The sequence below is a fragment of the Leptopilina heterotoma genome, unplaced genomic scaffold, assembly GCF_015476425.1.
Source record: "Leptopilina heterotoma isolate Lh14 unplaced genomic scaffold, ASM1547642v1 Lhet_108, whole genome shotgun sequence".
Lineage (NCBI taxonomy): Eukaryota > Metazoa > Arthropoda > Insecta > Hymenoptera > Figitidae > Leptopilina > Leptopilina heterotoma.
The window spans coordinates 2,291,096-2,311,367 of NW_025110825.1; the positions used below are offsets into that span (position 1 = coordinate 2,291,096).

General features: G+C 23.3%; 1 protein-coding gene across 9 annotated transcripts in view; it reads left to right on the top strand.

Moving 5' to 3' along the window:
- Window positions 1-20,272, top strand: part of LOC122503283 — a 131,673-nt gene that overhangs the window by 95,306 nt on the left and 16,095 nt on the right. For 4 of the 9 annotated variants that reach the window (XM_043613758.1, XM_043613765.1, XM_043613814.1 and 1 more), the window contains 10 exons: window positions 1,894-2,088; window positions 4,624-4,863; window positions 5,354-5,733; window positions 8,937-10,237; window positions 13,379-13,465; window positions 14,161-14,355; window positions 15,778-16,062; window positions 16,959-17,018; window positions 18,333-18,450; window positions 18,675-18,782. In XM_043613758.1, the coding sequence (XP_043469693.1) occupies window positions 1,894-2,088; window positions 4,624-4,863; window positions 5,354-5,733; window positions 8,937-10,237; window positions 13,379-13,465; window positions 14,161-14,355; window positions 15,778-16,062; window positions 16,959-17,018; window positions 18,333-18,450; window positions 18,675-18,782 (2,969 nt within the window). The remainder of the gene's footprint in view (window positions 1-1,893; window positions 2,089-4,623; window positions 4,864-5,353; window positions 5,734-8,936; window positions 10,238-13,378; window positions 13,466-14,160; window positions 14,356-15,777; window positions 16,063-16,958; window positions 17,019-18,332; window positions 18,451-18,674; window positions 18,783-20,272) is intronic. The other 5 variants (XM_043613779.1, XM_043613796.1, XM_043613771.1 and 2 more) reach the window with 5 other exon arrangements.

The window sequence follows — 20,272 nt, forward strand, 5'->3', positions numbered from 1 at the left end:
TTTTGTTATTTAATATTTTTTTTGTTCGATTTTTCCAACTTTGAAAATTTTAAATATAGGATAGAAAAAGAGTAATTTTTTAATTTTTTTTTTTTTTTTTTTTTAATTTTTTGATGATTTTAGATAATAATTTTCTTTTTTTTAAACAATTGAATTACCTAGACCTAGTATTAATATTAGTGATAACATCCGTGGCGTGGGTCTCGTAACAAGGGTTAACCTAGGCAATGAGATGGACAATTAAGGTCGTTACATTCACGTGTACGTGTTTATGATACTCAACATATTTAGAAAAAAAATTGAATACTAATTATTTTTTTAGAAAAAAAAAATTCCAGCGCCTGAAAACTGATTTTAAACCACTAACGCATCTTTAGTTGAAAGTTATTTTATTAAATGAAAATTATATTATTTTTGAAATTTGGAATTTAATTTATTTAAATAATTTATTGAAGAATTTTTAAATGAAAATTATATTATTTTTGAAAATTGGAATTTAATTTATTTAAATAATTTATTGAGGTATTTTTAAATGAAAATTATATTATTTTTGAAAATTGGAATTCAATTTATTTAAATAATTTATTGAGGAATTTGAATAATTTAATTTATTTGAGTAGTTTAATTCTTTTGGATAATTCAATTTATTTTGAATAATTTAATTCTTGTGAATAATTTAATTTTATTTAATTTTATAATCACGTTCAAAGTCGAAATGCGAGAAATATTTCTTTAATAAACATTTTAAATATAAATAATACAAAAGCAATTTTTTTTTTAAATTTAAAAATTATTTTCAAGCTACAAAAAATTTGTCTAATATAAAATATTTTTCGAATTTTGTTTTTTTTTCTTTTTGCTCATATATTCGATTTTTTATGAGTAATAAAAAATTCTAAAAACTGAATATTTTTTTAATTATTTTCTAAATTTATTTTATTTTTTCATTTGCTTAGTATCATCGGAAAATCTTTTGACGTCAAACTTGACCTATTATAATTCAACTCGTAGTTCTAATAAACTTTCCGAGGTTTCCCCATTCATTCATAAATTAGATCACAAACTATTAATGAATGTTTTGAATAACTAAATATAAATATATGTTTTATCTATTTTTTATGACATATTACATCTATAAATAAAATTTAACAAGAAAATTGTTAATTTCCAAGAGTTTAATTAATTTGATAAAAATATTTATATTAGTGTTTGAATTTTAATTAATTGCCGATATTATTAATTACCTTTTTTATTTTATTTCGAAAAGAATTTTCATATTTTTTATTGATAATCTAATTTCCAATTTTATTTTATTTCTAATTTAATCACTTATTTTATTTTTAATTTTTTTTTATATTAAAAATATTAAAAAATATTTTTTGAATATGAAATTAATTTTTTTTATTGATTAAAACTCGAAAATTTAAATTAAATATTTTGGGACTTTGTAAAATTAATTTTTTAATACTTGATGCAATTTTTTTGAAAAGAAATTTGAAGAATTTTAATTTTTTAAATTAAAAAATTTTTTTTTAAATTTCCATACTTTTTTTTTTAATTAAAAAACAAAAAAAAATTGGTTCATTTGAGCATTAAAAATTTTGGTTTCATTAATTTTTTGAAAGGGTCATTAGACTCATTTTTGTCGAATATTAGATAGAGGAATCAACCCAATTTCTCTATTCTCGTTTCGTAGAGAGTCTTTTGAATGAAATTTATAATCTCAGCAATATTTTACCTTTATGAAAATTTTCTTTTGTATATTATTTTTTTTTATTTTATGTTTTTTTTTATTAAGCTCTAATCATCAGATTGTGTGTGTGTTAATTGTAAAGAAAATTGATTTTTTTGTTTTACAATAGAAGTATAATGAATTCTTTGAATTTTTTTCAGATAGGGCACGCTTCGCCTCCTCCTCCAACACCGGTTTCAATAACACCTACTACAACAATTTCCACCGCCTGCGGTCAGTCACTGCTGCAGGATTCCCCACCTCGTGGACCACGTACTTTACTTCTGCGACGTAGCAAAAATGGCTTTGGATTTACCCTTCGACACTTTATCGTCTATCCGCCTGAGTCCTGTTACGTAAGTATTTTTTTTTATCAATAACAGAAAAAAAATTTGTTTTCGAATTAGAATTTTTATAAATTAAAATATTTCTTTTTTAGAATATTTCTTTTAGAGGTCATTTTTTTCAGAATATTTTTTTCGAAAATTTTTTTTCTTTTTTTTTGAATTTTTCTATTTTCGGTTTTTCTCTTTTCGATTTTTTTTGTTTACAATTTTTTCTATTCGAGATTTCTTCTTTTTTTGAATTTTTCTTTTTACAATTTTTTCCATGTGAGATTTCTTCTTATTTATTTATTTATTACATTATTTATTTATTACAATTTCTTTCTTGTTCTTTTCCACATTTGCTCTTTTTCGACTTTTCCTTTTTCAAATTTTTCTGTTTTCAATATTTTTTGTTCTACATTTTTTTTTTCATATATTCCTTTTGGAGATTTCTTCTTTTTTCGAATTTTTCGGTTTTTCTTTTTTCTCGATTATTTTTTGTTATCAATTTTTTCTATTCGAGATTTTTTCTTTTTTTGAATTTTCCTTTTTATAATTTTTTCCATTCGAGATTTTTTCCTATTTATTTACTTATTTATTACAATTTCCTTCTTGTTCTTGTAAACATTTGTTTTTATTCCATTTTTTCTTTTATAGAATTTTTCCCCTTTTCAAATTTTTGTTTTCCATTTTTTTTGTTCTACATTTTTCTTTTTTTGAATTTTTCTTTTGCAATTTTTTTTCTTTATTCAATTTTCTCCGTTCTACATTTTTTATTTTTTTTTCAATTTTTAAAATTTTCGGTTTTTTTATATGTCAAGATTTTTCCTTTTCTCAATTTTTTTTTTTTTCTAAATTTTTCTTTTTCTTTAATTTTATTAATTTTTTAATTTAATATTTTCTCTATTTTCAACTATTTTTATAAGTAATAAAATTTATCACAAGAATTTAATTATTTTCAAAAGTTTTGATAAAATTCTTTATGAAAATTCAATTTTATTTTCAATTATATTCAGTTCAATTTTAATTAAATTTCTCGAAGACATTCAATTCTTTTTAAAATATTATAATTTAATTCTTCGCAAAAATTTCATTATTTCAATTTTTCAGACAAAATTCTGCATAAGAATTCAATTATTTTCCATTATTATTAGTTTTTAATAATTTCTGAAAAAAAATTTACATATTTTCAAAAGTTTTAATTAAATTCTTTTGATACAATTCAATTATTTTCAAAAAGTTTTAAAAAATTCTTTTTAAAAAATCAATTATTTTCATAAATAATAAAATTCTTCACGAGAATTTAATTATTTTCAAAAATTTTGATAAAACTCTTTATGAAAATTCAATTTTATTTTCAATTATATTCAGTTCAATTTTAATTAAATTTCTCGAGAGAATTCAATTATTTTTAAAATTTCTAATAAAATTCTTACTTGTGAATTCAATTATTTTCACAATTAATTACATTTTTCGTATAAAATTGTATTATTTTTAAAAAAATTTAATAAAATTTTTCGCAAAATTTCAATTATTTAAAAAAATTTTCGGTTCTTTATTTTTCTTTTTTCAATTTTTTTCTTTTCGAGATTCTTTGTTTTCAAATTTTTTTCTCTTTTTTCCATTATTTTTATAATTAAAAGAATTCTTCGTAAAAGTTGAACTATTTTTAATACAATTTTGTATCAAATTTTCTGGAAAAAATTCAAATATTTTCATAAATATTAAAAATATTCGCAAAAAATTTAATTCTTTAAAAAATTTTATGCAGAAATTGTATTATTTTGAAAAAACTTGATAAAATTCTGTAGGAAAATTCAATTATTTTCAGTACAATTGTAATTAAATTCCTCGAAAGAATTGAATTATTTAAAAAAAAAATTTAATAAAATTCTTAGCAAGAATTCAATTATTTTTTAAATTAATAAAAGTCTTCGCAGGAATTCAATTCTTTTAAGTACAATTTTAATAACATTTCTGAAAAGAATTCATTTTTTAAAGAAAATTAATTATATGTTAATAATATTCTTCGCAAAAATCCAATTATTTTTCATTTTTCAATTTTTTTCTCTTCTTTTTTGAAATTTCCGTTGTCTTCTTTTCTCGATGTTTTTTTCAGTTTTTTCTTTTTTCGATTTTTTCCCTTTTCCATTTTTTCTAGTTTCGATTTTTTCTTTTTTCGATTCTTGCTTTATTGGATTTTTTCTTTTTTCTATTTTTTTCGCAAATGTTTTTTTTTTTTTGCTTCCTTATACAGAAAAGATTGTATTTTAAATTTTTTCTCTTCAAAATTTTTTAATTTTTTCTTTTCCAATTTTTTTTCAATACCAGTTTTTTTTCCTTTTAAATTACAATTGATTTTCATTTATAGATAATTTAATTATGGCTTAAAAGATAAATGCGCGGTTAAAAGTTCAATATTGTTGCGGAGAATTGAAAAAAAAATATAAATGATAAAATCGTGAAATATTTGAAAGTAGGAAATAATAATAAAAATTCGTGTTTACTGTATCTATATATAATATTATAAGTGAAGAAAAAAAATAATTCGATTTGAAATTAAAGATGTTACCGGGACACGAGCGGACGAAGATTGAAGAGCCGATGGACACGATCTTCGTAAAACAGGTGCATTCAAATTCACCGGCAGAAGAAGCGGGCCTCAGGACTGGTGATCGAGTTGTTGCTGTCGATGGAATTCCGACAAGAGGCGAACAGTACGCGAGTGTTGTTCAACGAATTCATCAAGCGAATCCATGGCTGCGACTTCTTGTTGTCTCTAAAGACGACGATATTTTGCAAAGGGTAATTTTTTTACCTTTTTATTAATTCTTTTTTATTTTTCAAAGGGTAATTTTAACTCTATTTTCTTTATTTTGCAAAGGATAATTTTTTAACTCTATTTTTTTATTTTGCAAAGGGTAATTTTGAATCTATTTTGTAATTTTATTTTATTTTTATTTTGCAAAGGGTAATTTTGAAACTGTTTTGTAATTTTATTTTATTTTTATTTTGCAAAGGGTAATTTTGAAACTATTTTTTATTTCAATTTTTTTATTTAAATGGAACAAAAACATTTGAAAGGAGAAATTTTTCCCCTGGAAAATTATTTTTATTTATGTAAATTATTTATCACTGAGTAATTTGTTTTTAAATTTAAATTGAAGTTTAATTGAAAATTTCATTTAATTTCGAATTTATTTGAATTTAATTTAGAATTTATTTGAGTTTAATTCAGAATTTATTTGACATTAATTTTGATATTAACAATTTTTTTTCTCCAATTGTTTTTCAGTATTTCGGTGAAACGGCCCACAATCCGGAGACGAATCAACGGCCAAGATTGCGATCACCTGAGAGATTGACGCAAAAACAGAAACGAGCGATCGGCATGAATCCGGCGAATACAGCGCGCGCAAGACAATCCTGGATTTGTTCGCCTCCTGGTTCGGAAAATCAGGGCACTGTCTCGCACTATGGCTTGCGGAAGGATTCGCTTTCCCTCTCTGAGGATCAGGCGATCGCTAATGAGTCCTCCACCTCCTCGGCACCTGCTCTCTTACAAAGAAAATCACTTGACGAGAGGGCACAAAGACGAGCCTCTCCACCGTCACTCAATCCGAAGGAGACTCCCGATCCTCCACTGCGATCGAATCGAAACCAAAACGATGCCAGGTGGGAATTTTGTTTTTGTTTTTTTTCTCTTTTCAATTTTTAATTAACAGAACTACTGCTAATCCTGTTAATTAAAAGAATTCTGAAAAAAATCTAAAATAGTCGGGAAATTTTGTGAAATATTTGGAAAAAAATTTATTTGCCGAACTTGAATCGTATAAATTTTTTATTAACGATGTTGATATTTTTGTTACTCGTATCTAATGATATTTTGATAAAAATTAAGTGTAGGATTTTTTCCTCTTTTTTGACCTTTTTCTTCATTTTTTATTTATTTATTTAAAAAAATATACGGGACATTCTAATTTTTTAGAATTCTTGAAATAAAAAATTTTTTTGGATGAAGTAACAAATAGACAATTTGCTTACAAAGTGAAACATAAATTTTTGAATTGTTTGAAATTTCTGTCAATTTGTGCTAGTTGCAGAATAAATTTTACTGAGTTGAAAGTATATTTTACTGAATTTTTTATTAAATTCTACTAAATTCTCTAAACAGAAAAATTTATTACTTTTCATATTATAAAATTTATTCTGGAAATAACAATTTTTAATATTAAATTTTTCTAATTTTTACTGAAATTTACTTTCGATACAGAAAAAGTAATGGAACAATTTTTTTAAGTAAATTTTACTAATTTTTACTGAAATTTATTTTCAATACACAAAATGCAATGATAAAATGTAATAAAAGTAATTTGAATTTTGTTTTAACTTCGAAAGAAAGAATTTTAATTTTGAATTTTGTTCTAATAAGAATTTTGATTCATAATTTATAAATATTGCAAACTACAAAGAAAGATAAAAAAATATCAATAATTAACAGAAAAAATTCAACAAAAAACTCCACTAAATACCTAAAATATGAAATATAAATAAATTATGAATATTCTCCTCATTTTCCCTTTTTTTAACAAAGAAAAACTTGCAAAAATTGTCATTTTGGTATAGATTAAAAATACTTTTAGTTAAATTGAAGAAAAGTGTTTACTTCTTGTAAACTTTGGAAAATTTTGAGTTTATCGAAACTTAAAAATCTTTTTATATTTTTTTAGAGTTTTTAAACTTTTTAAAATAGTATCAAAAACTTGGAAATTGTTTAACTCGAGGTAACAAATATATAATAATAATTTTTTTTAGCAAAATTTTACTATATTTTTGGAAAAAATTTGAATGGTTCAAAATGAAGAAGAAATTAAATTTTTTATTACAAATTATTATTTACAGAGTAAATTTTAATACTTCTGGAGTAAATTTTTCTAATTTTCATAAAAAAAAATTTCCTTGAAAATAGTAAAAGTTATTCTTGGAAATTAGAATTTTGATCCTAGTAAATTTTACTATTTTTAGAGGAAATTTCATTGATTTAACAAAAAAAAGAAATTTAAATTTCTATTAAAAATTATTTACATAGTAAATTTTACTTCTTCTGAAGTAAATTTTCTAATTTTTATAAAGAATTTTTCTTCGGAAATAGTAAAAGTTGTTCTGGTAAATAAAAATTTTTAATAGCAAGTTTTACTGATTTAGGAAGAAAATGAAATTAAAATTTTTATTAAAAATTATTTCCAGAGTAAATTTTACTTCTTCTAAAGAATCTAAAATTATCAAAAATTCGAAAAATTTCAAAAATACGTTTTTCTTAAAATTCAACATTTTTTCCTCTCTTTTATGGGATTTAGCTTCATTATTTTTGTGCTTTTGGAAAATACTTTACTTATTTAATAGTCTCGACTCTTTGGTAAAAAATCTAAAATTATCAAAAATTCGAAAAAATTCAAAAATCCGTTTTTCTTAAAATTCAACAATTTTTCCTCTCTTTTATGGTATTTAGCTTCATTATTTTTGTGCTTTTGGAAAATACTTTACTTATTTAATAGTCTCGAGTCTTTAGTAAAAAATCTAAAATTATCAAAAATTCGAAAAAATTCAAAAATCCAAATTTCTTAAAATTTAACATTTTTTTTCTCTTTTATGGGATTTAGCTTCATTATTTTTGTGCTTTTGGAAAATACTTTACTTATTAAATTGTCTCGAATCATTGGTAAAAAATCTAAAATTATCAAAAATTCGAAAAAATTCAAAAATCCGTTTTTCTTAAAATTAAACATTTTTTTCTCTCTTTTATGGTATTTAGCTTCATTATTTTTGTGCTTTTGGAAAATACTTTACTTATTAAATTGTCTCGACTCTTTGGTAAAAAATGTAAAATTATCGAAAATTATCAAAAATTCAAAAATCCGATTTTTTTAAAATTCAACATTTTTTCCTCTCTTTTATAGGATTTATTATTATTATTTTTGTGCTTTTGGAAAATACTTTACTTATTAAATTGTCTTGACTCTTTGGTAAAAAATCTAAAATTATCAAATATTCGAAAAAATTCAAAAATCCGTTTTTCTTAAAATTCAACAATTTTTCCTCTCTTTTATGGGATTTAGCTTCATTATTTTTGTGCTTTTGGAAAATACTTTACTTATTTAATAGTCTCGACTCTTTGGTAAAAAATCTAAAATTATCAAAAATTCGAAAAAATTCAAAAATCCGTTTTTCTTAAAATTCAACAATTTTTCCTCTCTTTTATGGGATTTAGCTTCATTATTTTTGTGCTTTTGGAAAATACTTTACTTATTTAATAGTCTCGACTCTTTGGTAAAAAATCTAAAATTATCAAAAATTCGAAAAAATTCAAAAATCCGATTTTCTTAAAATTCAACATTTTTTTCTCTCTTTTATGGGATTTAGCTTCATTATTTTTGTGCTTTTGGAAAATACTTTACTTATTTAATAGTCTCGACTCTTTATATTAAATTAGTAGAAAAAATTGGTCTAGGTACCTTGTAAAATTAATATTTGTTTTTACTCCAAGCAAACAAAATAGTAACTTTTTATTCTTTTAATTTCCTTTATTTTGTCTTACCTACGAATAATAACTAAATTGTTAAACTGATTATTATGAGTTAAATAAAATCATTTTATGTTTTTAAAATAAGACCAAAATTTATTGAAACAATTTTTATATTCAGTCATTGAATTTAAAAAAAATGTATGTAAAATTGTAAAAAGTTACGAAATTTAAAACAAATTGCTACCGTAGTAACCATAAATTAAATTAATTTTTTAATAAAAAAATAATTTTTTCAAAATTTAATTGACAAAATTGAAATTGAATGATTTTTAATTTGAAAAATAATATTTTTCAGGTACGACTTACACGACAGAACGCGACCCGAATCGATATACTCTCGAACGAGTAGCGATCGAATTTACGATCGAATAAAAGATCCACTTTACGAGAGAGTAAATCAAGACTCATCAACATTTACCGAATCACTGGATCGACATTGTTTTCCAATTGCTCGCGCCGAACCTCAAATAATGCATCGTGGCAGTAAACGTGTTGTTGCACGTCGCGCAAGTGAAGGAAGCGGTCCAATGAGTGAATCAGATCTTGCAATTTATGGCAGTGTCAATACATTTGATTCACGTTTGAGTGTGAATTCGCGTAGGGATTCATCGCCGGCAAGTAAGGACAGTAGTCTCTCGTCTTTCGATTCAAATTCAACGCTCACTGGTAATGAGGGTTTCGACAATTCCTATATTATGAATCGTTTGAAAAAAAGTGTCGAGCAAAAGGAGGAATTTCTTCGCAGGCCAAGTCAACCAATTGGTTGGCTATCGAGTGACAATCCCACTGGACCATTACAATGTCAAAGTGTCATTCAACGTGAATTTTATGCGCGACCACAAAAATTACAGAGACAAGTTTGGCCTCCCAATGAATTTCATCATCAGCAAATATCAAGACAGAGAGCAATTGCCTATCCGGATGATAGATTGAAACCTCTACCTCGACATCATCATCACCATCATCATCAGCAGCAGCTTCAGCAGCAGCAACATAGAATACAAAATTTAAATGATTCCGATTGTGTACGTAATGAACAAATTGAAATGAATCGCGATACGCGCGATCGTTTTTATGCGATTCCATACGATAATAATAGTTGTAGTGCGTCAAAGGAAAATAATCATATGATAGGAAAGAATGGTGAACAAATGAAAATCAATGCAAATTCATCGAGCACGTCTAGTAGAAATAGTCCGTCGTCGAATAAAAATGCTTTTATAACGACATTATCGAGAATACATGAGAATGTAACGAGTGCTATTCAACAGAATCAGGAGGCGAGAAATGGAACTTCGTCATTGCCGTCGTCGCCGGGACTTGATAAGAAGGGTAATGATAAATTTACCATTCCACCGCAGGGCTTGCAGATTGTTTCGAGGCGTGCGAAACAATTTGAATTGGGAAAATTAATGAGCGACGATGATGAGCCAACGAGCGATCGGACGAATCTTTATAAAAGTGAATTGTCACGATTGTCAAATAAAAGAAGTGTGCCGAATGTTGCCGTTAGAAAACGTGAATTTGAATCGAAGGCAGAGACGCAGGAGACTAGAAGATTGGCCACCGGTCGGGAGAGTAAATCGCTTGATGGAGGTAATGATTTTTTTTATTGTCATGGAAAATGATGTCACATTTTTTTATATCTTTCTCAAACTTATTTCTATTTATTTCCTACTTTTTTCTATTTATCTTCTACTTAGTTATATTTATTTCTATTTATTTCTATTTATTTTCTACTTATTTCTATTTATTTTCTACTTTTTTTCTATTTATTTTCTACTTATTTCTATTTATTCATTTCATATTTATTTCCATTCAGGTATATTTTATTTTTTGACCAATTAAATTATTTTATTAACTTTGGTCGAGTTTACAACGATTTATTTTTTATGTATTATTTTTATTTTAGAGAAAAAATATTTTTCTATGCATTTCGAATAAAAGACATTTTTGCTGCGATTAAAATACAAAGTTGTCGTAGGTTATAATATTAGACTCAAACTAAAAAGAAAATTCAATTATTAACTAATTTAGTATCTAATTAATTGTAATTATTTATTATTTTCAAACATTTCACTCAAATTCTTCAAAACAATTCAATTATTTTCAATAAAATTTTAATAAAATTCGTCTAAAAATTTAGATTATTTAAAAAAATTGTTATTTACACTCTTCGTTGAAAATTCAATTATAATCAAAAATTTTTATAAAATTCTTTATGAGGATTCAACTATTATTTTTAGTATAATTTTAATTAAATTCCTCGAAAAAATTTAATTATTTTTATAATTAATAAAATTCTTCAAGAGAATTCAATTATTTTCAGTAAAATTTTAATTAAATTCCTGTAAAGAATTCGAAACTTTTATTAAATTTCTTAGTCAGAATTGGTCAGAATTATTATTCAATTCTTCAATTGTTTTCAAATTAATAAAATTCTTCGCTAAAATTCTATAAATTTGAAAATTTTTTTAAAAATTCTTATCAAGAATTCAATTATTTTCGTAATTAATAATCTTCTTTCCAGGAAGTAAATTATTTTGAATACAATTTTAATAAAATTTCTGGAAGGAATTTAATTATTTAAAAAAATCAAAATTTTTGGAAATAATTTTATTTTTTAAGGAAATTTTGTTAAAATTATTTTAGAATAGGGTAAGTGTGTCAATTGTGGCGGGTGCTCCAATTATGGCGACTTTGTAAAAAATAGAATTATTTACTATTTTAGAATAATATAGTTATTTGAAAATGATAGAAAAAGTTATTTTCGACCTTACTCGATATAATTGAACGAAAAAAAACACATTTGAACTATTATTGGTTTAATTATTTAAGTACAAAAATTGTGCCCCGCCATAATTGGCACATTTTCATTGAATGTGCGTGCTCCAGTTATGGCGCGCAACACAACCTCTAAATACACGTTATTTTCCCCGCCGTAATTGGCGCGCCGAAATTGACTCAACCGCGCCATAATTGACGTTTTTAATCCTAATTCTTATTGCTTTAATTTTGTTTAAATAATTAATTTTTATAAGATTTTATAAAAGTTTTATTATCTATATGACACGGGCTTTTAGTTTAATAAGCCATAAATTTACTTCTTTTATTATAATTTTTGAATTTTCTATTTCAAAGACGGCTAAACCAGAACCGCGCCATAATTGGCACACTTACCCTAATTGAATTATTTTGAAGAATTTTATAATTAATTAGAATAATTGAATTCTTATCAAGAAATTTATTAAAATTTTTGTAAATAATATAATTTTTTCTAAAAAATTTTAATTCTTTTGAGATATTTAATTGAAATTGTATTGAAAATTATTAAATTCTTATAAAAAAATTGTAACCAAATTTTATAATTGAATTTTTAATGCAAATTTTCATCTTTTTAAATTTTTGATTTTAAAGAAATAAAATTCTTTCAGACTTCAATTATTTTTTGTAAAATTTTTATTAAATTCCAGTAAAAAATTCTAAACTTATATTAAATTTCTTAGTCAGAATTATTATTTAATTATTCAATTGTTTTCAAATTTATAAAATTCTTAGCTAAAACTCTATAATTTTAAAAATTTTTCAAAATTTTTATCAAGAATTTACTTATTTTCATAATTAATAAACTTCTACCCATCAGGAGGTAAATGATTTTTAATACAATTTTAATAAAATTTCTTAAAGAGAAATTCTATTATTTTTAAAAATATTAATAAAATTCTTCGCTAAAATTCAATTATTTCAAAATTTTTGATAAAACTCTTTACAAAAAATCCATTATTTTCAATTGAAATTTAATAAAAATTCTGTAAGGAATTCAATTATTTAAAAAACAAAAAATCATTAATGTTATGTTTTAAATTTTGTTAAAAATTGACTTTTTTAACTGAAAACAATTTAATTGAAATACTTTTTGTTTCCTTGTGGAGAAAGCTTTGTAGTTCACAACTTGTTGTTATTATTTAATTTTCAAAACAATATATTTAAAGTTTAATTAATCTAAAAATCCAAAACATGTAAATTGTAAAATTACCAAAATAATTAGGAAACAAAAATATAAATAAAAATTTTCTTTATTAAACATTCAATAAATAATTGAATTTTGGAAGATTTTCGTTAACGATTTTTAGAAATAATTGATTTTTGAACGAATTGCGTTTCCAATTTTTATAAATAATTGAATTTCGGAAGGTTTTAAATTTCAAATTTTCGAAAATGTGAATTCTTGTGGGATGAATAATAATAAATGTTAAATAGATGCTTTAAAAAATTATTATTTCAGATTATTTTTGTAATTGAAAATATTTAAAAAAAATTTGTATTAGAAAATTTTTTTTCTGTTATCTAGTAATTTTTAGAATGAATTAGTGTTCTTTAGGGAAAAAATAAAAATTCTCAGAAAGAAAATCAAAATTCAGTTTGGAAATTAGGCTGAAAAATAAAATCGAATTTTTGTGGCAACTCTAAAATTAAATTTTAAAAAATAAATTAAGTTAAATTGAATTAAAATTTTTAAATTGAAATTCCTGAAGTTTAATCGGCTAAAGTTTGTTTTGGAAACTATTTTAGAATGAATAGAAAAAAAAATTTGGCATCATTTTCACAATTTTTATTTCCTCTTCTATTATCATCGAGGCAACTAATTTTTTTTTCTCAAATCTAATTAATAAACGAGATTTTTTGGAAATTTGATTGATTTTCAACAATTGGATTTAAAAAATAATTATCATCTAGGTAGTGGATTATCCGGAAACAGAATCATACCCATTGGCAGCAAGTACATCCATTGTGAACCTCCAACTGGGTATAGGAATCATAAAGGTAGAAGGGAATCTTCTCAAGTTGATGGCAAATTTCTAGATAAATATTGAACCTTTTTTTCAATCCTAATTCTCCTTGTTTTTCTTGAACGCGACTCTTTCTCTTTATCTCTCTAGCTCTCTTTGACTACCGCTGAGAAAAAAATACAGAAACTATTCTTCAAAAACTGTCTTCCTAAAAGACCTAAAAAGACTTTTTTGCTTTCTCTTTTTGCATGGTTCCTTCGATTTTTCTTTTCCTTTCAATCTAACTGATTATATTTTCATTTTCGAAAATTAACAAAATTCTCTCATTTCTCTCTCTGCTCTTTATTTGAGTTTCTCTCTTCATTCGAGATTGGTGTATTTTTTTTGTTTCTTAAGTGTCCTAGTGATTCGCTGTACAAAAAAAGCTTTTGTCGAAGGAAGAAAATTGTGTGTGAAATTATTTTTTGAACAAAATCCAATGCATGTTAAAAACGTAAAGTTTGACACAGCTGGATAGATTGTATATTTTTTTTGGAAATTATGAATTTTTGATAAAATTCATTTTTTTGGCGTAAAACGTAAATCGCAAATGCCTGTTGCATTATTGTAAAAATTATAAAAAAGGAAGCAGTGAATATTGCCTGATGATAAAATCGACAATGATGTTTTTCTTTTCTTTTTTTTTGTGAATGAGAGAAAAAAATAATCAATTCTTCCCTTCGTCGACAGAACCACCCACGGAAATGGAACCAGTACGATTAAGAGCTCGAAGCAACAGTGCCGATTCATGGGGAGCCGTGACTGATCCTTCCGGAAGGAATGCCAGACATACTTGGCAGACAGAGTCGGAAGAGAATTTAGAAGAGAATTACAACAAAGCTAAAAGACAAGACAGCTATTTGAAAGCAATCAGATCCCAGAACGGTTAGTTTTGTTTAGTTTTATTTTTTTTCTGGTCATTTCAATATTGATTTTTCCGGTTTCCGGTCAAGCGAATTATTTATTTTAATAACGTTTCAGTATTTTTATTTTTGAGTCAAATGTCAGGGAATTTTATAAACTTTGAAAAAACGTGGAAAAATTAGGGAATTTTGATCGAAATCCCGGAAAATTGTTGTTCTCCAAAGTTATTGTGCTTATTATTTAAATTTTATTTAAATTTTACTTAAATATTTCGCAATTAATTGAATTTTAAAAGAGCTGCGTTTACAATTTTCATAAGAGTATAAAAGAACTTCAATTTTAATTTGAAATTTTGTAAAATTTCAATTTTCAATGAATTTAATTAGAAATCTTAAGAACTTAGATTTTTGAAAAACATTAATAATTCAAATTCTTCTAAAATTAGTTAAATTTTTTAATATATATTTAATTGATAATTAAAAATAATGGTTTTACAGAAGAATTTTAGTTAAAAACACTAAAAGAAATTGAATTTTATTACAAATGATTGCAGAAATTCAATTATTTTCAAAAGTAGTAAAATTGTTCTCAGAAATTCAATTATTTTCAAAAATTTTAATGAAATACTTGGAAAAATGTTAATTATTTTCAAAAACTTTCATCAATTCTATGATTTTTAATATTTACTACTTTAATAAAATTTCACAAGAGTTCAATTATTTAAAAAAATAATTGTTGCAGAAATTCAATTTGTATTTTCAAAAGTAGTAAAATTCTTCTCAGAAATCTAATTATTTTCAAAAATTTTAATGTAATTCTTGGAAAAATATCAATTATTTTTAAAAACTTTTCTCAATTCTATGATTTTTAATATTTACTACTTTAATAAAATTTCACAAAAGAATTTAATTATTTAAAAAAAATAACTATTGCAGAAATTTAATTATTTTCAAAAGTACTAAAATTCTTCTCAGAAATCTAATTATTTTTACAAAAATTTTAATGAAATTCTTGAAAAAGTATTATTAAATTCTTTTTAATTATTATGAAACATGAAGAAAGCGATCATTCCGAGTCGAAGACTCGGAGTGATCGATATCTTCATGTTTTTTAAAAATATTTTTATATAATTGAATTTCCAATTTTTGAAAATCTTAATTTCTATGAAAAAATAATAATTCAATATTTATTTAAAAAATAAGTTACTGATGTTTTCGAATAACTTTTGAAGAAATTTGTAAATAAATGTAATGGAACATTACTTGGGGATCTAATTATTTTGCGAGTGAATCAAAATATTCCTTAAAGAAAAAAATTATTTTGACTCTGTTTTTTAATAGCTTTTCAATTTATTTTTCTTTCCGCAATTTTTTTTTAGTTTTAACTTTTCAGTTTCTTTGAAGTTTAAATTATTATTTTCTTTAATTTCTACATGGTAATTAGATCATCGAGAGAGTGCAGCTTATAAGATGAAGTCTTCAGAATCAGATAGGACGAAATTTCCCTTTCCTTCATTAGCAATTCCAGACGTAATTCCCGATTTCGATTGTCCACGAACGACCCCAATGGTTACAATAAGTCCACCCACGCCAGTGAGACCAAATAAATTGACAATTCTTAATCCTCTCCGCCCTCTTGAAAATTCTGACGAATATTTCAATGGTCACTACAATCAGAATCAATCCACGCAGCCCGATTTGGATAATTTCGAGGTCATGAAAAATTTAGGTCAGGGAATATTTCATCTTTTTTTTTGTTTATTTTTTTGTTTTCCTTTTCTTTTGGCAAGATTTTACCCTTGATGTGACTGAAAGAGCTAACTTTTTTTCTGCATATTACGAGATTATAAATATCCACAAAGTTTTTAATGAAAGTAACCCAATTTATATACTAACCAGTTTTCTTTTATTAATGTGTTTAATTAACTTCGTGTTAATTTTGTACTTTATAAATGTTTCCTTTTTTTTCTCAGTTTGTGATTTTATGTTGGCTTTCCAGTTTCTTGCAAATGTTTCTCCATTTTTTTTTCTTTTCTACATATAATTAAACATATTATGCAAAATAGTGATCGAATTTCTAAAAAATTGGATTGATTCATATCATTCAAATTGTCATTAATCTGAAGTTTCTTCTCTTAATTCAAATGAAGCTGAAATTTTTGATTGAATAGAAAAATTGAAATAAAAAAAATAAAAGAAAGAAATTAATTATGAATCTTTATAAATTATTATTTTTGTAATAAGTACCTACCTACATGACGCAATATTATTGCAATAAAATTTTAATTAGAAGAAGTAAATAAATTTCGTTCATTTGAACGTTCAGAACTTTATTATCGACATTAAAAAAATGAAAATATTTTTTAAGCAATTGAATTATTTATATATTATTTAAAAATTTAAATTTAAATTTAAAAATTTTAAATTAAATTTAAATTTAAATTTAAAATTTAAAAATTCAGCTTTATTTATTCTACTCTTTTCATGAATAATAAATTTTTCATAGCCAAGAATGCAGAAATTAACCATCGAATTTTAATGTAATCTTTTTTGTGTTTTATTTCTTTTTTATTATGCTTTTGACACTAGAAGTGGGATAATTTAATTAAATTATATTTTTTACAGGTTCAAATGAAGATGGCGATAGTAATGGGGTTGTTAGACGACAGAAGAATGCTCAGATCAGTGAGTAATAAATTTATTTCATTAATTTAGAAAAATTTTAATTTTTAAAAATCCATAAGTAAAGTTCAAATTGCAATTTTTAGAAATAATCAATTATTTTCTCATTTATAAATTTTGTATTTAAATAATTGAATTCTCATACAACTTTTCGATAACAATTGATTTAAAAAGAATTTTAGTTAAAATTTTAGAAAATGTTTGAAGAATTGCAGTTCTAATTTTTAGAAATAATTAAATTTTAAAAGGTTTTACATTGAAATTAGATTTTGAAATTTTAATTCCTAGTGGACAAATAAATAAAAATAAGTATTCAAATATTTCTTAAACAAAAATTATAATGAAGTTTAAAAATTTTAATTTTGAAATTCTAAAAAAGGTAGGTTTTTTAAAAAAATAAAATATTTAAAATAATTTTAAAACATTGTAAAAATAGGAAATTTTCCCAAAATTCATTAAAATAAATTTTCTATTTCAAAGAATTTTATTTTCTCACTTTAAAAAATTATTTTTAAAAATTATTGTATTTTTTGAAGAATTTTAACTAAAAATTTGGAAAATAATTGACTTTTACAAAAAATGTTGTATTTAAATAATTCAATTATCATTGAATTCTAATAAAAATTGATTTAAAAAAGAATAAAATTTTGAAAAATAATTGAAGATTAGAAGCTTTATAACCGGAATTTTAAGAAATAGTTACATTTTAAAAGGTTTTCAAATTGAAACCTTTTTAAAATTTTAATCGCCGTAAAAATACATATTAAAAAGTATTTAAAAGTATGTAAAAGTTTATGTAAAAAAATTATTAATATATATTATTTTCCTTTAAAAATTATAAAATTTGTGAATAATTTGATTCAAAAATTCTAAAAAATAATTGACTTTTAGAAAATTGCGGTTGTAATTTTTAAAGAGAATTAAATTTCCATGGACTGTAATTTGAAATTATTTGAAATTTAAATAAAGATAAATAACAATAAGTTTTTAAATATTTATTCAATAATAGTTATTGAATTTTTGAATAATTTAATGTAGAAATTCTAAAAACATTAAATTTTTCAAAAAATGTTATTTTTTTAAGATAATTGAATTATTGAAAATAAGTTTAAAAAACGAAAGAATTAAAATGATTTGTCAAATTTCATTGAAATAAGTTTTATATTTGAAAGAATTTCATAATATAACTTTTAAAAATTGGTTTAAAATATAATCATGGATAAATTGCTGCAATTTTAATTTTGTTTATTTTTTACAAATTGTATTTTGTAAAAAAATATTTTTACAGTAATGATAAATTTTTTTTTCAATTATCAGGTGACGAAGATAGGACAACAAGACGAGTCTCCTACTTGAAAGCTACTTGGGGCGAGCGAATGCATATTGACAGCGACTTAGAACTCAGCGATACTGAACCAGTTCAATCAATGAGAAGGTAAATTACTTTCAACTACTTTTTCCTTTTCTTTTATCTGTTTCCTGTTTTTTTTTCTTTTTTCCTTTATTTCTCAATTATACAGATATTTAAAAAGAAATGGCATTTGTGGAAATTTCAGCAGACTATTCTGCGAGTAAGTGGTTTTCCTTTTTTTTTCTTTGTTTTCTCTTCTTTTTGCGCTATCTTTACTTTAGGAAATTTGGCAATGTCCATGATTCCAGTTCTCATAAGCGATGGCGACCACCTTTATTTCCGAGCGATATTGCGCCACTTCGACGCCTCTTCGAGGAAATGACACAGGGCGTTTATTTGCCATCGCAAAGGCATCGGTGAGACGAGAAAAGGTTCTTTAATAGAAAAAAAAAGCTGCATCCGTAGTCGTCATCGTCGCTCAATGTCTAAAACAAAAATCAATCATCGCTATAGTTCTCTAAACAAAATAAAATAAAAAAAAAAAAGAAAGAAAAAAATAATGACAAATTGGAATTTTTCCTGGAAATTTTCGAGACTGGGGGAAATTTTACAAAAATCGGTTCTTTTTTTTAGAACTTTTAAATTAATTTTCAATGAGTTTGGTAACAATTTCTTTTCGGGGAGTATTTGAAAATTTCCCAAATGCTATTTGCTGGAATTTTACATTTGCATGTCACCGCATTCTCATTTAGTTGAATTTTGCTTTTGAGTGAATTTTTTTTAAAGAATTTTTATATTTAGAAAAAATTTGTTGAAATTGATTGAATTAATTTTTGAAATTTATTGAAATTTAATAATTTATTGATTTAACCGAATTGCTACTAAAACCTTCTGCTGTTTGATTGACTTTGCTTTTGATTTAATTTTTATTTGACCGAATTTCTTTTTCTCCGAATAAATTTTCATTTGATAAAATTTATTAAAATTATTAAGTAAATTTATTAATAAATTAAAATAAATAGTTGTCTGCTTGGAGAATTTTTTTATGATTTGTCGAAATTATTAATTTTAACTTATTTTGTTAAATGTCAGTTCGGTTAAATATTTTTTGTGTGTTAAATAAAAAATTTGTTTAAAGGAAAAGTCGAACAAAAAAAGAAGTTTAATATTTGGATTAATAGAAAATTTACGCAAATAGAATTGGGAATTTTCTTCCGAGTGGCAAAATTTATTTTTAATTTTAAAATCAGTATTAACTAATATTTATTATTTAATATTTAATAAATTTATTAATTTATCCTTTTGACGTTGCCAAAGAAATTAAATTTCGAATCTGGAGTTTTTTTACTTCGTTACGAAAGATATTTTCGATTATCGGTATTTCAAATTATTTTTCTTTTATTTTTTTTCTATTTCTTTCTTCGTCAAAAACTTCAATTTCTTCAAAAGAATTTTTCGGAATAAGAAAATTTACGATACCTAATGCTTGTAGGGAAAAATTTCAATTTTTATACTAATAATTAACATTCATCAGGTCTTGATTATTCATACGATAGCAAAAAATTACCTTCGAAATTAGAATTCATTTTTCAAAAATTTTGTTCTAACATTAAAAAAAACTACCCAGTTTTCAAGTTTTCAAGTTTTTGAATTTTTCAAATTAAAGTTCGTTGAATTTTTGAATTTCCATGTAAAAAATTCAAATTCTTCGCGAAATAAAAAAAAAGATTTAAATTAAAGTCTATTTTAAGTTATGTTGATGTAAATAGAGATTAAAAGTTCATAAATGAAATTAGAATAAAAATTAAATATTGTAATTAATTTTCAAGTAAATATGCAAAATTGAATTGTACTTTCGAAGTAATGTCCTTAGGTGTTGTATTCCTTTTTTTTCTCTTTTGCGTTG